This window comes from Rousettus aegyptiacus, unplaced genomic scaffold, assembly GCF_014176215.1.
Source record: "Rousettus aegyptiacus isolate mRouAeg1 unplaced genomic scaffold, mRouAeg1.p scaffold_m13_p_4, whole genome shotgun sequence".
NCBI classification, from domain to species: Eukaryota; Metazoa; Chordata; class Mammalia; order Chiroptera; family Pteropodidae; genus Rousettus; species Rousettus aegyptiacus.
The window spans coordinates 158,295,508-158,312,651 of record NW_023416307.1 but is presented as its reverse complement, the minus strand read 5'-3'; the positions used below and the strand labels follow the sequence as shown (position 1 = coordinate 158,312,651).

Sequence of the window (17,144 nt, the reverse complement as noted above, 5' to 3'; positions counted from 1 at the left end):
TCCGTTATCCCGGGCCGGCCTTCGCTTTGCTCCGCCGTGTCTCCGAACTGGCATCGAATAACTTCTCACTTGACTCCCCGGCGTGATGTCTTGAATCAGGGGCCCAGCGTCCGGCTTCCCCAGCTCAGAAAGCGCGTTCTTAACCACCGGCGCCTTCTCCCCGTTCACACCCAAAGGATCCTTGGCGTCTTGTCCCAAGTTTACTTTTCCTGAACTCCCCCCGGGGTTGCAGACTTGACAGCGGCTCCCAGCCGGAAACCCAGCGGTTGGCTTTTACCCGGGTGTCCCTGCTCCTCAGTGACGGTTCCCTCCCCCTTCTCATCTCGGCTCCATCCGCTCAGCTCTGCCATTTCCCACCACGGTATTCTTTGAGCTTGGATGCGTTTGTCCAACGCGGCTTCGTCTGCTCATGCCATGCGATCTTCTCCCGGGCCGCTGTTCCTGGCCCAGCCCCGACTCGCGGCTTTGGGTGCAGACTGTAACCTGCTCGGAGGTGCAACCCGCTTGCATGTGCCCCAAAGAGACACATCTGGTGCCCGGGCTTCCGCGTGCCCGGCCGGGACCCTCGGAAGTCACCGCGATGTTGCCGTTCTCACGGTTCCTGTCCCCTTTCCCTGCCGTGAAGGCGGCTCTCTGGGCCTCGGCGCCTTCACGCAGGAAGCGAGGCAGGTGAGTGAAATGCCCGACCGTGTGGCCGCCTCCCCGGCCGGCATCTCCTCGCCCCGCTGCCTCGGTCCAGGCGTCGTCCTGTGGCGCACGCACACTGACCTTCAGCAAAGCCGATCTCAGCGACGCAGTGCGTCTGCGCTGCCGAGAGTGCGAGAGGCGCCGCGACGTATGGAGACAGAAATCGCCGGCGACCAGACGTGACTAAATAACCAGCTCACGTCATGCCGCACTTCTGCGCTCACTTTTCCCGAGTGCCCGCAGGTCCCAGCCCCTTGGCCAAGCACGTCGCACTCGCTCTCAGTTCAGGGCTCACGGCAGCGCTTCCCGGGGGGCCACACCCCACGCCGCGGCTGAGGAAACTGGGGCAGGCGGGGCGGGAGGGGACCGAGTCGGCGGTGGCGACACGCAGCCGGCAGGCGGAGCTGGGATTCCAGCCCGGGACGAGCGGCGGTCGCGCTCTGGACAGGGTCCTGCGTCCCACCCTGGCCCGCCGCCCCGGCCGAGGACACGCCGCGCGGACCTCAGCGTGTCTTCGCCCTCGACCTCCCGGGCGCCCTCTTCCCTTCCCGCGCCCCCGCCCTGCCACGCGGCCGTTCCGCCGCGTGTCCTCACGGCTGGACGTGGCTCGGTTTGCAGGCCGTGTGCCATTCGGAGGGGGCTGCCGGACAAACCACCTTTCTCCCGCCTTTTCCGAGGCTCTGGACGGGACTGGGCCACTTTATTAAAACCCTGTGGCCTACTGTTAAAAATAAGTTTACCGTATTCGCATCATTATTTCACAAAGTCACGGCCACACTTTGTAAAATGAAAGAAAAGAGCCACGCGGAGGAATCCCTTCTGCTTTTTCCAAAGCCCGCAGACTCTCCGTGGCTCTAGGAGCAGCAGTCGGTCCTCAGGATTGTGCCCGAGTTTCCTGATAAGCCGAGTTTTCCCTGCACGTGCTCAGGGCTGATGAAGAGCAACCGGGCCGAACTGACGCCGCCTGTTCGCAGTCCATCTTGCTCTGTTTCCGGCCGGTTTCCCCAGGAGGGGTCCTGCCAGCGCGGTTTCCCCATCCCTGAACCCGAGCACGGCGCCCTTCACCGCTGTGCGAGTACCCCAGGCAGCGCCTTCCGCGCCTCTAGGCTCACGTCCGTGGAGCCAGGATTTTCTTGGCAAGGGGTCTGTCGGCAAGGAGGGGGCACCGACAGGTGGGGCGCGGGCCTTGCCGGGGGAGCGAGCGCCGTCGTGGACGTTATCGGGGCGCTCACGGGGGGCCACTTGCGTCTCACACTGTGCAAGGCCCCGCGGCCTTGTGTCGAGGCCTGATAACCGCACCGTTTACTTCCGACGCTCACGACGAAAGCCTTTCCGGTTGAACCGCTCCCTGTCGACTCACTCTGCCTCTCGCCGTGATACGCGAGATTCTTGCTGAGTCAGCAGAACACCCCGTCCAGTCCCCAAACTATGCAGGGGCTGCGGCTCTTATTCCATCCCATCGAGTGGAGTCACCGGCGCTCGTAGGGCGCGTGCGGGAAGCAGAGTCAGGGCCGCCGTCCGGGGGCGGCGGGCGAACCAGCCCCCTCCCCCGGCCAGGGGTCCGCAGTGGCCCCGCGCGCCTCATCGGCCCCCCGCCGCCGAGGGAGGACAGAACTGACCCCCTGAGACTAGAGCCGGTTTCCCAGGTTCTTACCAGGCCCGTTTCTCATTTCTCACCCACTTCCGGTCACTGCCGACCCGGAAGCTGCCGTCTCGTGCCTCACAAAAGCTTTAGAATTTGCAAAATCCACTCGGAAGTTGAGCAGCCCAGGAAAACCCGCGTCCGATTCTCTGCAAGGTTTTCCCTTCATCGCTCCCCTTCCTGGTTTTCTCTCTGTTTCAGCATCAAGGAGAGGATTTGAAAAGAAAGACTGCAGTAAAAAGGAAGGGAGGGAGGGAGGGAGGGAGGGAGAGAGAGGCAGGCAAGGAGAGCAGGCGGGTGTCAGAGGCCTGCGAGGCAGCCACAGGGTCTGGGCCCGGTCCCCCGAGGGGTGTGAAATGAAGGGGGGGGTCAGTCGGTCTCGAAGGGCGCCCCACCCCCTCCAGCTTACGGTTCCAGAGCAGGTTTCCTGACGCCTTCACAGCCTGCCAAAGTCGAGTCGGAGGAGAGAGACGGAGGGTTTCCTGCCCGTTAGTGTTCATCGAACCCGCCTCCGCCCCAGCCCGAACTCTCACACGTACCCCTGATTTTCTGCCTCAACCGTCTTCCGTGAAGGATGTGTCACATGACTCTAGGAACACCCCGTCCAGTCCCCAAACTATGACAGGCAAGCAAGGGCCAGGACTTCCCGCGAGGGGCTGTCTTGCTGGGAAAGGAGCCGCCAGCGCCTCGGGGGCTCCCGTGGCACGTGAGCCCTCAGCAAACTCTGGGGACCGCTGTCCTGCAGCCTTGGGAGCGCGTGCCACAAATCTCAAGCCCAAAGAAATTTTTCTTAGGAACGCACTTTAAGTGGCACCTGCACTATGATCGAAAAGATTCCGGCTTTCGGCAAGGTCAGGGCAGAGGCCAGTCGTGTGTTTGAAGGACAAGACCTGTCACTGCGCCCGGTCACCAGGAGGCAGGACAAGGAGTGACCGAGCCAGACCAAAGACACGGCCTGACGCAAACGTGGGGTGGACGCGCATAACCCTCGCTTGTCCATGGGGAAGGGCAGAGCTGTAGGAAGTCTTGTTTTCATAAGCGCTGGCTTTGCGTGTGGCGCGTGAGCTTCGGGGAGGGGAGAGAGGGTGACATTGGACTTCAGAGAACAAAAGGCATCCCCGAGGCGAGGCCGGGGGTCAGGAAACCCTGAAGGGTTTGGTAAACAGGAGGCAACAGCGATGATAAGGGAACTGAAGAATGTGGAAGTTAAGAAAGTTCGAAAAGGAGAAAGACGGTGAAAAGTGGGAAGCTAGCTCTTAAGATAAGGCCAGAAGCCAGTTGAGGAAGAGAAGGCAAATAACAGAGTCTGATAACATAAAACCGCTGCCTCCATTTAAAAACAAAACACACTGCTCCTTGCTCTGGAAATCCTTGCACAGGAGGGGACCTACCCAGCACAGCTCCGGGGCAGGCAGAGAGGGCAGCCCGCTGGCCCCCTGACCTCCAGGGACCTCGCCAGCCCAAGCCGGGCCTCCTCCAGCCGCCCTTTCCTGTCAATCAAAACTTGCTGATCCCTGTCTGACTCTTCACTTAGAAACCTCGGGCTATAACGAGTTAACGAGTTAATGGAATCTACTCCACTAATTGACTCAGGTGTCACCTGTTTGAGGAAGTTACCCACTAGTAGCCACTTCTTGGCTGTTTGGTAACGACTGAATTATTTAGTGTCTCTGGGCCTCCACTTCCCACCTTCAACTAAAGGAGGGACTTAGGGATATCCGAGGCAGAGGTGGCGTTTGAGTTGGGCCCTGGAGTGAGAATGGACGGGGGCTGTGGGCTGCCCCCATAGGACAGGGCAGGGCAGGAGGAAGGTCACCTGCAGGAAGCGAACGGGGCAGCCAGACGGCCAGACAGCAAGGCGAGCGAGCCTCGTGGTGGCCGCACCCTCAAGGGGTGAGGACGAGTCACGCCCCATGACCCAGCGGGGCCGGACTTCCTATTATGTTTATTAATCATCTTGATGGCAACGAAAAGTCTGCATTGATTAAGTTCATTAATGATCCTAAGCTGAGCAAGGGAGTAAGTTCCAGAAGCGATGGATTTATAAGATGAATAATGGTATTAGTCAGCTCGTTTTCATGAAACGGGTGGCGGTCAATGAAATGGGATTTGCCATCGATAACGGCCGTGAGGCACCCCTGGGGGGTGATGGGAAGGACCCCGGTTTCAAGCCAGGAAGCTGTTACTGAAGAAATCACAGTAGGAAGAGAGCACCGGAACGGAGAGTGGGTCATAAATGACAAACTGGCTGCGGGTCACGGTTTCACTCTCGGAATGTTCGCGGGGGGCTGACGGGGCAGAGAGGACCGTGAGAGGCGGAGCTGGAAGGGAGGTGTGCACCCCTGTTTTACAGGCGAGGGAATGAGACCCCCAGAGGTACGGCGTGGCTGCCCGGGTCCGGGGCGGAGAAACCCCAGCACGCTGCTCACCTCGCTGTCCCCTGCAGCGGTGACAGGTGACGCCGGGGAGCCGGGGACCGCTTCTCGGCACGGCCCCCCTGACGGTCTCCGACGGCTCCTGCCGGGCCGTCTCGCGCCACCTGTAGCTCGGGTCACAGAGCTGGCGGCGGCACAGCCACGGCGACACCTGATCGCCTGCTCCGTCTCCCGGTTCTCCCATCCCAAGTTCCAAACGCCCGACAGTCAACGCGGACTAGAACGTCAAAGCACAGACGCTCAGAAAGCAGAGCGGGACCTGAGCCCGGTCCCCGCCCGGGTCCCCGGCACGTCCCGCGAGGCCCCCGGGCGGCGTTCCGGGGTCTCCGACGCTGCGCGTGTGGGAATGCCGGGAAGACATTCCAGAGCGTCGCTCGTCTGGGGCCGATGAGCTCCGTGCTATCGGGGAATAACATGAAGCACTTTTTGAAAAGAAACACTCCCCATAAATGCAAATAACGAAAACGCAGAGAGGACTCTGGGCGTTTGCTGCAGTTTATGACTTCGTTAAACGAAGGTCCCCGGGGCCGGTCCGCGTTTCCTCTGCGGTGCTCTCGGCCAGCGGAGTGGACTTTGTTCGTGCGGACGCGGCAGGGCCGGGGGCGGCCCACGTGTGCTCCGCTTAGCGGGGCCGGGAGGGGTCCCCGGGGGCGGGGAGGGGGGCCCGGGGGCGGGGAGGGGGGCCCGGCCCGGCAGAAGCAGGAAGTCGGCGTAGCGGGCCCCTCTCGGTTCCTTTGTCTTCCTTTCACTTCCTCCCCCCCGGGAAGACTCACGCTGCTCCCCTGGGTCCCGCAGGGTGATGCGAGGGCCACCCGACGGGGCTGAGCCGGTCGCCCGGCGGGGGTGCCGTGCCGCCGGGAACTCAGCACGGCCGGCCCCCTCGCAGGTCACAAACGCGCCCCGCCATTGCTCAGGCCTCCGCTCGGCTCTCGCGGTCCTCCACGGGATTCCCCGCCATGCGTGACATCTACCCAGGGTGACAGGTCACTGCCCGGGCCCTTCCCGAGGACCCGCCCACTAGCCTAAGAGAACGAATGAAATCATGGAGACCGCTAGCGCGTGCCTGAGGGAAATCTCTCCTTACGGACACTCTGCACTCGGTCGATCGCCGAGTCCCCGTGGGGTGAGGGGGGGTGGTGACCGTCACGCGCCTGACCAGCTGTGAGGGCAGTGCCGGCGGTCAGGGCCGCACACGCAGGGCCCGGCTGGGCGCCGGGCCGCACCTCCCACGTCGGGCCCCAGCGCTCTCCCGCGGCCGGGAGCCTCGCGCCCGCGGCAGGCCGCTTGTTTTCTGTCTCCTGCCCGAGACGCCCAGAGAGCGGCCAACACGGACTATGCGTTTCGCGTCTTCAGGGTACAAGGCCAGGTCCCTCCGGCTGGCACAGACGCCCCTCTTCTCCGCGGCCCCCACGCGCGGCCACGACGCCCCTCTCACTTGCCAAGTAAACCAGTCAACTCGGCCACGAACCAAAAGGCCGCAGAATGGACCCCGGAGCCCAGGCGACGCCCCGTCCTTGTGACCCTCTGCGCCCGGGAGGCTCAGGGCCCGGGCGGACCCAGAGTCCATAGGCCCCGAACCTTGTCGGCATCTTCTTCAAGAAAAGGAACAAAAGCGTCATTCCAAGGTGGGTGCAGGACGACGACAGGAACGGAGAACGGGGGGCGGGGGGCGGGAGGGGGTCGGACAGCGTCCAGGGGTTGGAGAGGGGAAGAGGGCTTGCGGAGGGGCCCCGGGAGGGCCCTGGCGGTGGCGGGGCTGCCCCGTGTCCCGCCCGTGGTGACGGGCACAGGACCCTGCGCGTGTGACACCACTGCACACAACTAAGCACACAAACGAGCACCCGGGAAGCTGGCGAAACCTGAGCGAGGTCCGCGGATCGCATGCGGCCGGGACGGCGAACCACAGCTTTGCCGGAAGTCACCCTCAAGGGGACCTGGGCGAGAGCCCCGCGGGCCCCGCCGCACCACGCCTGCCAGCTGCCTGAGAATCCACGAGGCCCGCGGAATAAAAACGTTGATGGTTAAAAGATTAGACAGGGGTAGAATCAGGTACTCCAGGGGGAAATCAGGCGCAGGGCCTTGGAAAGGCTCCAACGCTTAGCCGTGTGGGGGGGGGGGGGTGCCGGGGGTCGAGGCGCGGCAGAGACACGAGGGCGCTGGCCCCCGCGGGTCCCCGGGCTCGCGCCCCGGGGCGGCCTGCCGCGACCGCGCCTGCGGCTCTCAGACGAGCGCAAGAGACTCACCCACGACGACCGGCCGAGTCCACGCACTCCAGGGCCCCGCCGGCCTGCACACGGGGCTCACGGCCGCCCGCACCTGGAGAGAGTACCTGGAAGCACCGTGAACTGTTGAGGTGAACTCCTGAGTCGTCATCTTCTCTACCTAAATGGGGGAGACAATATCATCGTAATCCTCTCTAGACGCGTGATCAAGCGATGCCCGTCGGCGATCAGAACAGGGGTGCCGCGTTCAGAATGGGGGTACCGGCCACGGGACTCACTGTTTGGCGCCCCATTTAAAATCGAGGGGACACTTAGCGATTAGCCTGTTCCGAGCTGTCGGCAGCATGCGCCCGAGGCGGGCAGCCGTGCGATCCCACGACCCGTGGGGGCCCGGTGGGTGCTCCCGGGCCGGACGCTGGGGCGGCCGACAGCAGAATGCCAAACGCCCTGGGCCCGAACCCCGCGTTTCGCAGTCACGCGGCGAAACGACGTCGCCCAGTTTCTGTCACATTCTGCACCAGCAAACCACGGGCCCCTGGGGCCTGCTGCCTGTTCTCGAACCGGCCGCGTACCTCCAAGGGATTGAAACGGACCAAGAGAGTGTTTCACAACACGCGAAAATCACGTGAAGCCGGCATCTCGGTGTCTGCGAGCTTCTGCTTCCGCACGGTCCGCAGTTGCGCTGGCCCTGCATGCGGAGCTGAGTGATGGCGGCCCAACCACGTGGTCTGCAAAGCCTGGCGTGTTTATTTGGTCCTTTACACAAAAAGTGTACTGATCTCTGATGTACGACAGTGGGGGGGGGGGGAGGGGGTGTACGGGAGAGTAGAAGCAGCAGAGAGCTTGACTCTAAGACGGGCGGCTGGGATCTGCCTCCAGCTACCCCCGATGCAGTTCCTTGACCCCTCTGAGCCTCAGTTTCCTCATCTGTCACATAGGAATGGCAACGCCTAACTCTCGGATTATTGAGTGACACGGGATGATCTCAGTACAGCCCAAGCTTTAGGAAATACCAAGTAGCATCAGATAAAAACAGCCGATACCCAGCCCGTGTCTGATCAGCAAAAGCAGCAATTTTGAACGGTTCGACCCAATAATATGTGCCCCGTTGCCACAGGCAACTTAAGCTGACGCTGGCCGAGTGCTGAAATGAAGCTGGCTTCTCACAAACCAGCCCTCCTCCGAGGCCCCCGTATCGATCAGTGCGACCACCGTTTAGCTAGTCTCCGGGGCCCCAAACCAGAGAGGTGGCCGTGCCAGCTGCCCCTCAAACATCCCTGCGCGTGGTTCCCCCTCCCCCCCCCGCCCCAGGACCACGACCTGCTTCAGCTCTCCTCATCTGCTGCTAGGACAGTTGCAGTAGCCATTAGCTGGCATTGCTACGTCCGAGTGACCCTTCCCCACCTACACCAGCTCTCAGGCTGCTACCAACGGTAAGATGGAGTTCAAATCGTGACCTCCCTCTGTTTTTCTAGCTCTGTGACTTGGCAAGTCCCTTAATCTGTGTGCGCCTCACTTTCCCGCAGAACGGGAATGACGATTGCGTAACGGAGTCGCCGAGAGGGTGGAGCACGCGACTCAGGGAAGCCCGGTGCGTGGCGGACGCTCGGTCGATGCCGGCGCTCTCCCCGGCCGCCCTCGACCTCCGCGTCCGTTAGTGCCAGTGAGCGAGCTTCTGAGTCGTAATGCAATGCACAGACCGTGGAATTCACCGCTTTAACTGTTCTTAAGAGTCCAGTCCGGCGGCGTGGAGGATGCTCACGTGGTGTGCGGCCATCGCCGCCGTCCGCCTCCAGCTCTCCTCATCTTGCAGAACCGAAACTCTGCCCATCGAGAAACAACTCCCCGTCCCGCACCCCCCCCCCCGCCCCCCGGCACACACCACGCCGCCCCCTTTCTCCGTGAATTTAACTACTCGGTGTCTCACACGAGCGGAACTGCGCGGTGTCTGCCCTTTCGTGTCCGGCTTATTTCGCTGAGTGAAACGCCCTCGAGGTTCGTCCTCGGGATGCCCTTCCTGTTCCAGGCCCCGTAGTATCGCATCACACGTCGTTCTCGCGTTTTCGTTATCCGCTCCTCTGTCTGTGGACGCTCGGGCTGCTGCGTCTCGTCGGCTCCTGCGGCTAAGGCCGCCGTGAGCATGGATGCGCACGCCTCTCCCTCTGAGGGGTTCTTTCGGATAGACCCCCAGGAGTGGGATTGCCACACTGTTGCCCATAGGGACTGACCATTTTACGTTTTCCCCTACAATAGTGCTGAAGAGTTTTTATCTGCTACGTTGTCTTATTTTCAACCCAAAGTATGTCCTTTCGAGACAAAAGGCCAGTAGGGTGGGTTCATTTACATAAAACCTGGGTAGATATAAGTTATCTTTGACCTCGTTAGTTCCGAGCTGTAACCAGAGCAGACATTGAAGACGATTTTAGAAATGTCCCTAAAAGAAGGCTGCCATCGAACACCAGAGCGGTCTGAAGCATTACCTGAAAATAGCCCTTCCTCGCGTTGTGAATTTTCACTTCGTACTCAAAGCAGTGGGTCGGAAAGGCAGAAATGGGTTTGTCCCACTGGACAGAGAGGCGGGTTCCTTCGACGCCTGCTGTGACGTTCAGCGGAGGGTTTACTTGATCTAGGTTAGGAATGAGAATGGGGTCAGTGACGGCGGCTGGCAAGTCCCACCTGCTCCCCCCCCCCCCGGGCATCTCCAGGAGCCCACCTTCTCGAGTATTTACCCTCAAGAGGCTCACATAGGCCACTGTCATATAACGGGGAAGAAGAGCTCCCTTGTAATGGTCCAGGACTCCCAGCCCAGTGGGCATGGAGTGGTTGAATCCCCTCCCTACTTTACTTCTAGAGATAGGCCGAGGACAGGGCAAACTGATCCTGGAGAGAAACAGCCCGATCGCTCACCTCGCCCTGCCCCTGCGAGCCGGGCGGGGCGTGGGCCCCTGCGACCACTTCCCCTGTCTGGGCTCTGGGGATTTTTCGTTTCATTCTGTTGTTTGCGTCTTGTTTTGGTTTGTTTGGGACGTGGAGTGGAAAGCTTTAGTTTTCTCTCACATAAAAAGAATGGACTGGGCTAAATTTGTCTTCGTTTGAATAAGAACGAGAGTCTCTCCCCTGAGATCTCACTTGATTGCCTCTGGCCAAGTGACGTAGGTGGGAGATGTTTCTGAGTGTCTTAGGTTAGTGGCGAAGGTCTCACAATGAATGGGTCAGAGACAAGCGAAGGGCGAGACCCACTGTCTCCAGAACCTGCCACTCCCGAAGCAGAAAATGTTCACCCCAAAAGTCTTTATTTGTTTTAGTGATCCGAGGAATTGGTTTCAATAACGTGCAAATCATAAAAGCAAATGAATTCCTCTGGTCCGTTCCAGACTGTGTCCATGTTCACAGTAATATCATTGTTTCCTAAGTCCTTCTCAGCATTTTTTATCACCTGTTTTCATGAAAGTGACATTTTTAGGGCACCTAAGAAACAAACGATTTAAGAGAATTGCACGACTCTTTAGTAAATGCTATGATTCTTTAAATGAAGTTCTACTCCGTTGGACAGATACAGACATGTGACGAGTCAATCACGTCCTTTAAATAACAGTTTGCGTCTTTTTCGGATCCTTGCACAAGGCACCGTGCTCAACACTTTATAATTATTAACACTTAATTCTCACGAAAACCTTGTTGGAAGTGTTGATTTCTCCCATTTTGCAGATAAGACCAAGACGCAGAGAAACGAGCCACTCATCTAAGGTCACTCAGCTCCTCGGCAGGGGAGCCGGGGACACAGCCCGCTCCGGTGACTGCCACGCCGGAGCCTTGCTCGCTAGCCCGCACAGATGCTACGCTGAAGGCCCCTGATGAGTTTCATTAACATACACACATATCCGGGAGGAAGGAGGGTGCCCTCTGCTTTGAGCGCTGAGCAGAGGAAACCCTAAGGAATATGTTTACGTCTGAGCATCACGGGCCGAGGGGGGCATTTTACCTCCGCCCCGTCCAGGGGAGGCAGACCAGAGCGGCGAGGGGCCGTAGAGGCACACGTGAGGAAGTGGGGGTGGGCAGCTCGGGCCAGAGAGGCCTCAGAACGGAAGCGCGGCCACCTTCCAAGAGCCGAGAGGTGTGGGACAGGGGTCAGAGTGGCTTGGAGGTGTCTGCAATCCATCGCAGGACCCCCAGCCACAGCCGCTGAGATGGGAAATTGCTTCCTTCCGCAGGGTCACTTTGCTTGGTGTGCGGGGTCACCACTGGGGGGGGGTTGTCCCCCAAGGGACACGTAGGAATGTCTGGGGGCACAGATCTGTTGCCACGATTGGCAGGGGGAGGTGCTGCTGGCACCTCACGGGCAGAGGCCAGGGGCGCTGCTGCTGAGCCCTGCCGGGCCGGCACGGCCTCCCCCGCAGGTATCCGGCCCTGTGCTCCGGCCACGGGGGGTTTTCGAGCCGGGGCCCGATGGCTGTTTCGCAACTTGAAAGCAGTGGGGCGAAGTGACTTTTGCGACCCCCTCCACGGCCGAGCTTCTGCGGGCCGGCGACCTCGGCTCTGAGCCCGCCTTACCGATGGCATGGAGGGCGAACAGCCGGTCGAGGGGCCGGATGGCGGCGTGCCTGCTGGAGCCGTTCACGCGCACGGCGAGCAAGTCGCGCCCTCTGCCAGGGATGACGGTGCCGGGAAACCAGCCCGCGACGCTTCTGCCCAGCACGTCCCGGCCGTATTCTCGGCATTCTTCGGTCTGAGAGCCATACCTGCATCGGAGCGCTCGTGAGATCTTTAAGACTGGAGGAAACTACCCATTTGCATAGGTAAAAATAGGCGCTGACCTGTAGTAGAGGAAGTACCACGTGTCCTCAGGGGAAGCCTGCCCCGGCAGCCAGCTGCAGCGGAGAGAGACCCGGTACTGCCGGCCGCGCGTCCCCTCACTCGCCGCGGTGTTTGCGGTGCAAGTCAAATTGACGGCCGAGGTTCCAGCAGCCCCTGGAGAGCGAGATATAAAAAAGGGCCGGACGTGGCCACGCCGGCCGCGGCTTGGGTCTCGTGGCCTCCGTGACGTGTTGGCCGCGCTCGCTTCGGTTTGGTAAGAGAAGCTCTGGAATCAAACACGGGCACTCCGGCTCGAGCACGCCCGGTTCGTTGTGCTGGATGCAGTAAAGGGTCAGGTGGTGTCCCTGCCCCCGGCGGGCTCGTAGCTGGGGACGGCAGGGTAGAAATGCAGCTGCTCGTGAAAGACAGATAACGCGCTATGTGTGTCGAGGGCCCAGCCCACGGGCGAGCTCTGAGGGGCACAAGCAGCCCTCAGCGCACGGGGCGGAGAAAATGGCTCTGCAGAGCAAGAGCGACTGGACCTGGGCTTTGAGTTCACGGGGGGCTCGGAAGGGCAGACCAAGGATGAGCCCGGAACGCAAAGTCTTCAGGGCAAGCGCGTGGGGCCGGGTTCAAAATGCATCTGAGCAGAGCAGAGGACCAGGCACGGTGCAGGTGCAAGGTGCCAAAGACCCCAATTATGGGGGACCGGAGCGGCCGCCGTTTTGCTTAGGACCATTTTGAGCCTTTGAGCCGAGGACTGAGAACTGTAGGCGATGGCCGCGGGGACGTGCCAGGTGGCACCGGGTGGGTTGTGACGTGGAAGCAATGACAGCCTTGGTGGAGCGCTCACGGGGCGCGAGACGGCTGGGCAGGAGCTGGCGGCGGAGTAAAGAAAGGCGGCCCGTCTCTACCAAGTCTGAAAGGCGGAACGGGCTTCGTGGGGCCGGCCTCACCTGCTGGGGCGCTGAGCCCGGCGGTCACCCAGCCGCTTGGCCGGACGGGGTGGCCCTCCCACGGGATGGTCCGCACGCTTGCCGAAAAGCCTTCGTGCAGGACGGTCTCACGGCTGCTCTCCGTGTCGCTGGTTTCGTACTAAAATTAAAGCCCACGAGTCACGATACGTAAGAGGCAAACAGCCTTAAAAGAACTATTTTCATCGAATATGCGTTTCCCTCCCATTTTTAAATGGCACATTAAACGCGATGAAATAGGTTTGCTAAAAACTTAAACCCACGGTTCCACGAGCATATACTTAACCCTAAACTCATCGAGACGAATAAACGATATGCGTACAGCTGTCTACGCATCGACCGTACCTCCTAAAGTGGTTTTAAAATGAATACGCAGATAAATGACCCGATTCTGGTATTTATAGATTTTTTTTACAAACAATATAATAAAAGCATAATAAACTCGTGAATGATACGTGGACACGTTCTTCTTATGAAAACAAACGAAGTATGACAAACAAGGGTCCGGCTCCCTTCGGCCGCCATCTCTAGTTCCCGTCTCCTCGCACAGATAACTATCGACAGAAAATTCTCTAGAATTCCACACAGGTTGAAAAACAGCCGATGCCATACAGCCGTTTCTCCCTTCGTCTAATTGCGCGGGGCACCTGCGAGGTACCAGCTGCCTTCCGTGTCCCGCAGAGAGACCGAGCTCCGGGAGGTCGGACATCCAGCCCGAGGCTGCCGACGGCGCAGGGCCGGGCTCCCTGCCCACCTCCCGCCCGGCCTGCTATTTTCTTCTGGGTTTTTGTTTTGTTTTGTTTGGGGCTGTTTTAGAGAAACCATAAAACCAAGATTGAGTGCATCCCACCTCAGAAGTGACCAAACTTCCTTCTCTAAGCGAAAGAACCGAAGGCCCTCGTGTGGTTCCCCTTTTTTTGTTTCAGTTGCAATTTCTTTTGATAAGGAAAATGCAGCCGAAATTTGAATGTACTCTAAGTAAGTTTCGCCGTCAGAACGGACACTCACATCATCTTCCTGCGGACCGTTTATCTTCACGTGGTATCCTAGCTTGATGCTCCGTCGCTCCTGATCGGGGCTGGGCTCCCAGCGCAGCAGGACCTGGGCCAACCCGGTGGCCGTAACGGTGAAGTTGGCGGGAGGCAGCAGCGAGGCTGAGGATCGGAAGAGGAAACGGGCGGCGGGGTCAGCAGCGCGTGGCCAGCAGCTCTGAAATTCTCAAGCCGTCGTGTTGGGCGCCGTGGCGTTTTATTACGGCTCTCAGGATGCAGAACACTGAGATAACTTTGGAAGAAGTTCCTTTAAGACTGCTTCTAATTCACTGTATGTGTGTAGGTTTTTGACTCAAAAAGGGATATTGTGCCATATCGTTATTTATTATAACCGTTGTTTTCAAACTGAGGGTTATTATCTACTAATTGGCTGAGATAATTCATCAATTTGTGGCTAGCAATTTTTTTAATGACACGGAAAAAATAGAATAGGAAGGACATCAAATATAATAAGTGCTGCTTTGTGCATCAAATATAGTAAGAATAAATTCTGTTTCGTGAACCTCTTCTTCTATTATATAAATGTACTTATGTATTTGTATGCGTACTGGTTCGTGATATAAAATGGATTTATTTCTTTATATGATTTAAAATCAAAACAAATTTGGCAGTAAAACTACTTAAACAGACATTCCTAGGGAGAAAAAAGGTTTTGTTTTTCTTTTTTTCTTAATGAACCACTTTCTAACTTTGCTTTCAAAATAAAAGCTTTTATTTCATTTACAAAAACAAGGTCTGTGCATTTCAGGAACGTTGGAAAGCACAGATGAGCAAAAAAAAAAGAAAGAAAAAGAGAAAGAAAGAAAGAAAGAAAGAAAGAAAGAAAGAAAGAAAGAAAGAAAGAAGAAAGAAAGAAGAAAGAAAAGAAAGAAAGAAGAAAGAAAGAAAGAAGAAGAAAGAAAGAAAGAAGAAAGAAAGAAAGAAAGAAAGAAAGAAAGAAAGAAAGAAAGAAAGAAAGAAAGAAAGAAAAATTATCCACAACCCCACTATTAGAAATGGTCTCAACATGTGAAATGTTGATTATCCTTTATTCCTGGGCATATGTTAATAAAACTTTTTACATTTTTTTCTAAAATTGAGAAAACGTTGTATCACAATCACGAAACCTCCTCGGATTCACTTACTACGTGGTCAGGAGATCTCCATGGATCCAGAGTGTTTAATGGCCTTCCCGGACCCCCACCCCATCCACGCCTGCAGATACGGACTCCCAGGGCTCTGTCCATAATGCGCTGTCCATCGTGGTCGCATGTGGCCATTTAAATTTAAATGACTTAAAATAGACCCTTCATTGTTCTAGTTGCATGAGGCACATGTCAAGCGCTCAGTCACCGACGGCCAGTGGCTACTACCCTGGACAGTGCAGATATAAAACAGTGTCATTACCATAGGAATTTCTCTTAGACAAAACTAGGTAGAGGCCATGTGACGGTTTTCTTAGATTCTGTCATTGCACCGACACCACAGATGAACAAATTTCTGAGCAAACATAGTGGGAGATTTTTATTCTTTGGTCGTGAGGCCGCTAGCCATCCCTTCGCATGAAGAGGTGTTCCCAGAGTGGGCATCGCCTCCGGCCTTAGTCTCTGGAGCCCACGCACCCAGTTCTGCCGTAGAATTTCCCACTGTAGCATAAAATTTGCATTTCGGCCAACCTTTCTTTCTTAAAATATAGTGTATTTAAAGAGTTTGTATTCTAATAAGGATATTCCATCCCTTTTCTAAAATCCACATGTAATTTCCTACTTGAGGGATTATTTAGGAGAAAATAATGCTATCATTTTTGTACTATGCTTATATTTTTAAAGAAACATCATCGAATTTAATAGACGGCACTCACGTTTTTTATCAGAAAGGAAGTCTGCTGGAAGTATCACTGTGGCCCCCAGAAGAATCAGAAATGCAAGCGCCATGACGATCAAATTCTGCAGGAGACAGAAAGATGAGGGTCGAGTAGCCATTTTAGAGAAAAACTGACAGCAACTTTATAAAGTAAAATATAGTCATTTGGCCATTTAACCAGCATTTGTAGGTGACCTGTTATGTGCTAGAAATACAAAGAGGAACAAACCTTATCTAAATGGCAGAGAGAAATGTCAGTCAATAATTGCAGTCCAGTCTAAAACTTCCAATAACGGTATGTACAGGGCATGGGAGAAGCAAAAATCCTTCTGAACTGACTCCTCTAGGATACACACACCTGCGCGCACACACGTACATGCACGCACGTGCACGCACACACACACACACACACACACACACGTGGGGGTAATGTGTTCCTCGTGGCGGACACAGCAAGGACGGATCCAGAGACGAGAGTCGACGGGAGAGAGGACCGGTGGTCGGCGGGAGGCCGGGGCAGTAAAAGCTCTAGGCTCAGTTAATGGGATGGAAAATTAATACCGTTACCATTTTCGTTAATGAGCATTTGAATACGAGCCAACGTGACGTGACGGGAAGCTTAAATCTAAAACAATTTAAGGCGGGAAAGAGAAACGTCTTATCGTGAACTTAGGAAAAAAGTGACCCTCGGAACTTTCGGAGGGGCCGACGAGGCCCGATGAACCCACGCGAGCCCCAGTGGGGGCGGGCCGGAAGAGGACCCGGACACGCAGCTACAGGCACGGGGACAATAACAACGCGCCTCTCCCTGCTGGAAACGACGGGGCGCTGGGCATGAATTGGGAGCAGGGCCATTTCCCTCGCTCGGTGCGCCAGCGTGAAGGAGTGGTCAGGCCTTTCCCGCGTCTGGTTTTAGAAGAAAGTCTGGCGGCGCCTCTTACTGGGACCTGAGGTTACAAACCTTGAGTGTTTCCTCAGAAAATGTTGAAAGGCACTTTTCACATGAACTTAACTTACTTATTTATTTACTTATTGACTTACATGTTTGTTTATTTAATTTTATACCTACAGCACCTGGTCTTCCTAGGTGGTCTCCCATCCAAGCACTAACCAGGCCCGACCCTGCTTAGCTTCCCAGATCAGTCGGGATCAGGTGTGTTCAGGGTGGCGTGGCCACAGACACGTATGAACTTAACTTTAAAGGACAAATTATAGGCCTGGCTTCCACCTTTTGGGTGCTGCCTGGCCTCACAGAGCAGCAATTCCTGTGTGATCTCTCCCGAGCCCCCCACGCACACGCGCGCGCGCACACACACACACACACACTGCTTTGGTGTGTGGTTCTTATCTGATTTACAAAGAAGAAAAGGCGTCTGAAAGGTAAAAGCATTTGTCAGATGAAACAGACAGTAAATAATGGAGCTTAGACCCAGTCTCAATTCTTCCAGCAGCAAAAGCAGTATTCTGTACTAATTTAAATGACTTACCATTTCCAG

General features: G+C 56.8%; 1 protein-coding gene and 1 pseudogene across 1 annotated transcript in view; both read right to left on the bottom strand.

Annotated features, from left to right (window-relative positions):
• IL5RA (interleukin 5 receptor subunit alpha) overlaps positions 1–17,144 on the bottom strand; it is a gene marked incomplete at its 5' end in the record, with an annotated part of 33,728 nt that overhangs the window by 7,166 nt on the left and 9,418 nt on the right. Inside the window, 7 exons of the mRNA XM_036219684.1 lie at positions 7,008–7,146; positions 9,467–9,612; positions 11,538–11,725; positions 11,801–11,954; positions 12,737–12,875; positions 13,763–13,908; positions 15,647–15,731. Of these exons, the coding sequence (XP_036075577.1) occupies positions 7,008–7,146; positions 9,467–9,612; positions 11,538–11,725; positions 11,801–11,954; positions 12,737–12,875; positions 13,763–13,908; positions 15,647–15,731 (997 nt within the window). The remainder of the gene's footprint in view (positions 1–7,007; positions 7,147–9,466; positions 9,613–11,537; positions 11,726–11,800; positions 11,955–12,736; positions 12,876–13,762; positions 13,909–15,646; positions 15,732–17,144) is intronic.
• Positions 16,711–16,829, bottom strand: LOC118602498 (annotated as a pseudogene).